General features: G+C 31.7%; 1 protein-coding gene across 1 annotated transcript; it reads left to right on the top strand.

The window, feature by feature from the left end:
* Positions 1-2,490: 2,490 nt before the first annotated feature.
* LOC114742707 (receptor-like protein EIX1) lies at positions 2,491-4,263 on the top strand. Its single transcript, XM_028930930.1, has one exon. It carries the CDS (start codon positions 2,491-2,493, stop codon positions 4,261-4,263), a length of 1,773 nt encoding a protein of 590 aa, XP_028786763.1.
* The last annotated feature ends 4,054 nt before the right edge of the window (positions 4,264-8,317 follow it).

Raw genomic sequence — 8,317 nt, 5'->3', positions numbered from 1 at the left:
TGTCATAATGTAAACATTTTAAATTTATCAATCTGAACCTACAATCTGTTTTTTTTATGCATAAGTATCCTCTTATTAGAAATAATCCTATTTAAGGCACTGTCTGGCACTAAATGTAAACCTTCTCTTAGCGGAGATTTGAATATTAGTTTGTCACATTATGAAGGACTAATCTCTTCCGCTAAACCCAACCCTGTTGGTTGACCTTATAATCTAATCTAATTGTGTCTTCTCGGTTGTATTTTTTTAAATCTTTGAACTTTTGAAAAGTTATATGCAATTTTTTTTTTCCGAAAAGTAGACGTAAACTTAAATTTTAGGTCACACTCAAAGATTTGCAAATTTTCTATCTGCGTCTTAGCTCCGAAAACTTTCTACTTAAAATCGACTTTATGATGCAAAAACAAATACTTATTTCAAGATATTATATAGCTGAAATCAAGGTCTAGAGAATACATTAATTTGATCATTTTATAGCTAAAATAAAAAAAATTGCTTTATGTGTGAATTATTTGCAAACACTCTTGTTCGAAATGAAAAACATCCCCAAAACAATCGTTTAAAGATTTATATGATTGTGTGCAGTTTCTCTGTAACGCCACATGTCACGTTATTATGGTATGAATTGATCATAAAAGGTCTAAATAATAATTCATAGGATATTTTTCTTATTTTAAAGGCTCAAAGTTGTATTTGATGAAAACCCCTAATTGGATGAAAAAAATTGTTTAATTTATTGCTTACGGGATTTTATCTTTGAAGTGTTCAAACAATTTGGTTGTAGAAATTGAATATGAATGGAAAATGATATGAAAATGGATGTATTAATATTCCATTTTTTTTTTTGAAAATATGGGAATACTTGAAAGTATTAGAAGACTTGACCATTAAAAAAAAAATGTGGTTGTAGATTTTTTATCCATTTTTATTTTTTTTTCAATATTTTCTCATAAACAATTTATTTGTAAGGATTTTCATTTTTCACAACTTATATATGTACTTCGTGACCATGTAATCAAACTAAAGACTTAACTGAATTAATTCATCTCAAATAAATCATGATGACAGGTTCATTTTGAAAATTTCATTTGCTTTGTTATTTCAACGTACAATGTAATTCGAATTTTAGAGCTCTGATTTTGTGGTGTGTTTGGAGTAAAGATAATGAATGAATGCAAACTTTCTACAGTATTTTTTCATACAAACCTACATTATACTTCTCTGGTCCTTAACATAAGACGTATTTAACTAATTTAATTAGATTAAAAAAGTTAAGTAAGTTAGTTAATTATAAAAAAATATAACATGTTTTTTCTAAAACACTGTAATCATCTTTCTCAATATCCTTCCTTTCTTTTTTACTTGATTATGGTTGAGGGAGTATCTATAGAGATAAATATGAAAAAAAGGTCTTATATTTAGGATCAAAATCAACTTAATAATTAAGTCCTATATTAAGGACCAGAGGAGTATAATATATTCAAATTAAACACAGTTCAAGAAAACATAAATGATAAAATCTAGACGCCAGTCAAATATTTTGCATATAGGATCAATTTTTCTTTGAACCTATTAAAGCCTGAATTCATATTAAATTTTAGCTAAGGCATTTAGTTTTGTTATGAATGTACGTGTCGTGTATTTGGAAGGCATGTGAATAGGAAGGAAAGGAGTAATCAGCCAGCAATAAATAAGCTAAATAGAATTACGGCAAAAAAAAAAAGGAAGCTCAAAAGAATAAAAAGGAAAAGTTGGAGTCCGAACGGAATTATTATGATTTTTTTGGGTTATATTAAATTTTATAAGAAAAGGTTTATTATTTTCCGGTCATACTAAAATTTTGTCGAATTTTTTATCCAAGAAAATCAAACTTCAGAGCAAAATATTTATTCAAATTTTGATTATCTGAATTAATTTATTCACTTCTGGACTAAAACAAAAATAAATAAAATTAATTCACTTTGAGTTCATTACGTGAATATGTGTTTGTATACTCCTTATACTCCTTTTATAATTAATAATAATATAAAATGCAAAATTTGTCATAAGTTATTTTATTTATAAGTCATAAAATAGTGATGATGATTCTTTAATCTCCATGTGGAGCCCATGTAGGATTTGTTTTGTTTTCAAACATTTTAAAAATAAAATAAAATCATTGAGCTATTAGCCTTCAATATTTTTGCGCATAATTTTCTCCAGTTTTTCCCTAACGCCTGCTAACTTTAAAAGGATCTAAATATGTCATATATTATATCTGTGGTATTTTCTTATTCATGACACGATTTTGTATTGAAAAGACGGGAAGACTTAAAAATATTAGTAGACTTGATGATAAGAAATATCATGTGGTTATCAATTTTTTAAGGCATTTAAGTTTTTTTTTACTTTAGAGTTTCCAATATACGTGTGTGTGTCTATAAACACACACACACACATATAAAATATAAAGACTTCATTGAGGCCATCATACTCGAACTCACTACCACAATGGCGAGCTTCGCTTCACAAATATCTTTTCTTTTGTTGTTTCTGTTATTTGCAACAACATTCAACAGGGTGATCAGTTGCAATAAAAATGATGAAAGGCTGCTTTTAATCTTCAAACAAGGAGTGGTTGGTCCAAACAACAAACTCCCTTCTTGGACTGCCGAAGAAGATTGCTGTTTATGGGAGGGAGTTCACTGCGACAACATCACCAGAAGAGTCACAGAGCTTTCTCTTTTCGACAATGGTTTAGAAGGTGAGATTAATCTGTGTGTGCTTCAACTTGAATCTCTCAACCACTTGGACTTGAGCTACAATCGCTTCAAAACTGTGAGTAAGCCACCATGCCAAATCTCCAAACCTCCCTTTGATGCTCACAAATTTCACAACCAATCACTTGCTACTCCTTCCAATCACTCAGCAAGTTTCTCTGTTACTCTGCTTTATCTTGACTTTTCATATAATTATGATTTAGTCATAAATGACCTTCATTGGCTTTCCCAACTTTCTTCTTTAAAATATCTTAACCTTAGTAGCAGTGACATTGGAAATGATACCAAATGGCTCCAGCATATAGCCATGCTTCCTTCACTCTCTGAGTTACACTTGAGTCTATGTGGATTAAGAGATTTTCCTTCCCTCGATTATGCCAATTTTACATCACTTGAAGTTTTTGATCTTTCTCTCAACTATGACATGATGAAGTCAAAATTACCTGATTCACTCTTTAATATCACCAATCACATCTATTATCTTGACCTTTATGGATGCAATTTCTATGGAGAATTGCCAAAATGTTTGCTCAATCTTCAAAATCTCAAGTATTTAGATTTAGGGTATAATAATTTCGAAGGATCAATTCCAGATTGGTTAGGCCAATTTGAACAGTTGCAACACTTGGACATCTATCACAATTTGTTCCATGGCATAATTCCATCGTCTCTTGGAAATATTTCTTCCTTGCTCTACTTATGCTTGTCTGACAATCAATTGAACGGCAATATTCCAGTAACCTTGGGACAACTCCATAATTTAATTGTTTTAGACATTGGGCACAATTTCTTGGTTGGTGTTCTTACGGAAAATTGTTTTGCCGGTCTCTCAAGTTTAAAATCAATGGACTTAAGTTCAAATAGTTTCACATCTGACTTTGATCCTAAATGGGTACCATCATTTCAACTTGAGACATTGGATATGGCTAACACAAGCATAGGTCCTAATGTTCCACCATGGCTATATACACAACAGTCTTTATGGAGGCTAGATATTCCTAAATCAGGGATTTCAACAATTGATAAGGATATATTTTGGAACTTTGTAGCAGGAATAGAAGATGTTGATATCTCAGATAACTTAATTAGTGATGACATATCCGGTGTCACACTATTAGCAAATGTCTCTTATTTTTATGCATCACATAACTCCTTATCGGGATCTATTTTCTCATTATTGTGCCAATTAGAGGGTAACGGAGAAAGCAAGTTGTTTGAATTGGACTTGTCAAATAATCATTTGAGTGGAGCACTTCCCGATTGTTGGACCAATCGAAAATCATTGGGATTCCTTAGTTTGGGGAGTAACAAGCTAACAGGTAAAGTTCCTCCCTCATTTGCTTCATTGGGACTTGAACAGTTGGATTTGAGTGATAATAGTTTCTCTGGTGAATTTTCATCAAGCACGCTTAATTGGACAAATTTGGAATTCCTCATTTTAGAGAAAATAATTTTTCTGGAAGTTTGCCAAATCCGTATATGGCACGATCTGTTCTTAAATTAAGGACCAACCAATTTATGGGTAATATTCCACCAGGAATATGCATGCTCTCTTCTTTGCAGATACTAGAGCTTGCTAATAATAAGCTTTTTGGATCCATACCTTCTTGCTTATGCAACATCACAAATCCAAATAACATCAGCTCATATTTCTATCTTCGTGAAATGATGCGCATATTTACTAAGGGAAGGGAGTTAGACTACAAACCTCATGCATATTTTAGTAGGGGTGTTATTGATCTTTCTGCTAATAGCTTATCTGGAGAAATTCCTAAAGAATTGTTCAGTATTACTCTACTGTGGTCCTTAAACCTGTCTCGAAACCATTTGACTGGAAAGATTCCTAAAGAAATTGGAGCCCTGGAAAACTTAGAATCTCTAGATCTCAGCTACAACAAACTTTCTGGAGAAATTCCTTCTATCATATCTAATTTGTCTTTTCTTGCTTGTTTGAACCTCTCATACAACAATTTCATCGGACAAATTCCACTGGGAACCCAAATTCAAAGTTTTGATTCTTGGAGTTTTGTTGGCAATCGTGAACTTTGTGGAGATCCTCTTTCAAAGAAGTGCAACAAAAAAGAAGAAACTCATGACAACTCAAAGCCAGCTGAAAGAGATGAAGATGACGGCTTTCTGAAGTCATTGTATCTTGGCATGGGGGTTGGATTTGCGGCGGGCTTCTGGGGAATTTGTGGTTCTCTCTTCCTCATCAGAGCATGGAGACACAGATTTTTCCGATGGTTTGATCACTTGAAAGATCAACTTTATGTTGCCTTCACCCTCTGGTTCAAAAGATTCGGTCGAATATCAAAAACAGATCTCCCTTGAGGTAATAAATTAGCCACGCCTTAACTTTTAAATATTGTTAGTATTTTCCTTTTTCCTTTTAATTTCTTCTATTTCCTAAAAAAATTCTGTTCTTAGCTGATTATGTTTTATCTTGTTTGTTTTTCAATATGGGATGCAAGTGAAATAGCAGCTATGCCTACTCTGATCGTTCCTCTGCTTCAAATACTGAGTTCTGCCTCAAGGAATAAGGAGCTTTGCTGCTGTTTTGCATGGTCAAGGACTCTGATAGCGTAGCCTACTGAATGCCCTTTTGTTATCTTAGATTTAGTGAATTGGGAGAAGAGAATATTTTGTAATAATAGTTATGTGTGTCTGGGTGTCTCATGTTGTTAAGGAACCTTTGATGAATAGTCTTGAATGTGATATATGATTGTTACTCTAAAGTTCGATCATGAGTTATGATTTAGAATCAAATAAAAAGATATTATGCGTCTGTATTTGAGGTTTCAGGTGTAAGTGTAACAATCAAAACGAAAAGGCATGTGAGTGTTGTAATCTGTAAGATAAGATTTATATGTACGTTGACATGTTGGATATTAATTTGTAACTTGCTACAGTGAGTTGCTATTAATTTGTGGAAGATGAGAGGATCTTATAACATTCTGTTTCGAAGCTTGAGATGCTCTGTTCCATTTTGGTTTGTACGATTAGCTTCAAATGACAAAGTCATGCCTTGTTCAGGCTAGATATACAAATAACCTCTCAGTTACTCCTTCCATCCATTTTATAATGTAATTCTCGTTTTGAGAATCGGGGAAGTGTTAAATATAATTAACATTAAATAAAAAAGTCAGCTCAGATAATCAGGTGCAGAGCAAAATGAGCATGTTTCCAATGCCTACTTGAAATCTGCACATTTCGAGTACTCCCTCCCATATTTTCTACAAAGTCATATTAACTAATGTTCTAAGGTGTTGAAATTAATTATAAATATTTCATTATTTTCATTAAGGATTAGTGAGTAGAGTGTTATGATTCCGTCTGGGCCCAATACTATTAGTGATACAAATTAAAGTCGGTTTTTTTTCCTTTTCGCTACGCATATGTATTCTCTTATTGGATATAATTTTATTCAAGATATTATCGAGTATTAAATGTGAACATCTCTTTCGATGAGGATTCAAATTTTAGTTCATCATGTTATGAGAGACTAACTTCTTCTATTAAACTCCACTCTTTTTAGTAACGTTAGATCAATTTTGTGTTAATGCATACGCTGATTTGCCTTTTGTGAATAAAATTGGGCCTCTTCCTTCACTCAATAAACAATCCACCATGACGTCCGATTATTAGTTGAAAAGACGACTTCAATATTTAGACAATTATATGTATAAAGAGGAGATGATATGTAGATGGGAAATTTTGCTGTTAAATTGTATAACTGAATGGATAGAATAAAAATTAATAAAAAAATTGTTCCTAATGTTGCTAATGTTCTCAGAATAAATCTTGTCAAGCTGAAAAGGAGGGACCCGAAGAGGATTTTACATCAAATCGAAAACTTGAACTATATAGCATGTGAGGTATTTTTTTTCCCCCCTTATTACAAGTCGGTCCTCCTCTGTGTTCAGACAAAAATTACAATGTGAAAGAAAAGCATGAAAATATAAATCTTAGTATGATTAAATCTATGACTCTATTGATTAGGATAATTAATATATCTAATTTTTAATATAAGAGCTACTTGACTAATTTGATTTAATTAAAAAAGTTAAATAAATTAGTTAATTATAACAAACATTCTGTAAAACATTAAATTATAAGTTACAGAAATTAATTGGAAGAAAAATAATAAATATAAGATACAAAGTATATTAAGATCTTATACTTATAATCAAATTCAATCTCCAAACTAGTTTTTATATTAATGTAAAAATTCTCTTTAATCTAAAATTAATGTAAGATTAACAGTCAACACTAACGTGGTCAGACAAGGGGCGATACTGCAATGATTTTGACTCTTCAATGGGCAATATTGCTTTGCTAATATTTCATGCTAATAATTAGTGCTACCCGCGAAATAGTCCAAAGGCAAATTTCCTTTAATTCTTAAAATAATTAGAGAGGACGTGTTTTTTGGGGGGGGTAAGAAGTAAATTACACGCTGGGGGAAAAATTCATGTTATTGGGATAGTATAGTTGACGACTTCCATAACTTTCTTAATTAATTATTAATCTTAATGAATGAAACATCATATTGTTTGGTCATTGCGTGTTTTCCCAACCCACTATGGTGAGGTTAATCAACTTCTAAGACCTTCCTGACAATTTTTAAAATTAACTTTAGTTTAGCTTTCGGATTACATTTCCCAAGAGACAAAAGCTGCCGTTAAAAAAATTAGAAGACGATGAAAAAGAAAAATTAACAATATTTGGGCACCGCACAAAGTGGAAGTCATCATATACCATCCGACTAAGATGATGAATTAATTTTTTTCCACCAGCATGTAATTTACTTTCCTTCTCTTTTATTCCCTTATCTTTTTATTGTTTTTTTTTAATGGGTCGTTGAAAAGCAATGGCAGCTCCGGTCTCTTCAGAAATTCATTAATTCAAAAGCTAATTATTTGCAAATATTTTCGTTTGAAATTAAAAACATCCCACAAATAATCGTTTCAAGATTTATATGATTGTGTGGAGTTCTCTGTAACGCCACAAGTCATTGATGTTGTTATAATATGAACTAAACATTAAAAGTCTAAATGATAATTTAAAGGATATTTTTCTTATTTCAAAAGCTAGAAGTTGTATTTCTAGAAAACCTCTAATTGAATTGGAAAAAAATCCTTTAATTTGTTGCTTAAGCGACTTTTATCTTTTTGAAGTGTTTCAAACGATTTGGCTGTGGAAATTGAATAAGAATGGAAAATGATATGAAAATGAATGTATTAATATTTCAATTTTTTCTCGAAAAGATGGGAAGACTTAAAAGTATTAGAAGACTTAGACTATAAAAAAAGTGGTTATAGATTTTTTTAGCCATTTAAATGTTTGTGTGCTTTTTCCAATATTTTCTAATGTTTGCTTTTTATCTTGGAAAGTTGCTATAATGAGCAAGAGAAGGTATGACCCAATGTGTGAATTGCAATGTTTGTATAGAAGGGACGACATCTTCACTGGAGGAGAGAAAGCAAAGCATAGATAACAAATATGGTAAGAAATATTAGTGAGATTGAGAGGTAGGCGATGGGCTGTCGTGAAGTCGT

Source organism: Neltuma alba, unplaced genomic scaffold (genome assembly GCF_004799145.2).
Source record: "Neltuma alba isolate B1F8T4 unplaced genomic scaffold, ASM479914v2 tig00003861_pilon, whole genome shotgun sequence".
NCBI classification, from domain to species: Eukaryota; Viridiplantae; Streptophyta; class Magnoliopsida; order Fabales; family Fabaceae; genus Neltuma; species Neltuma alba.
This window is presented reverse-complemented; position numbering and strand designations above follow the sequence as displayed.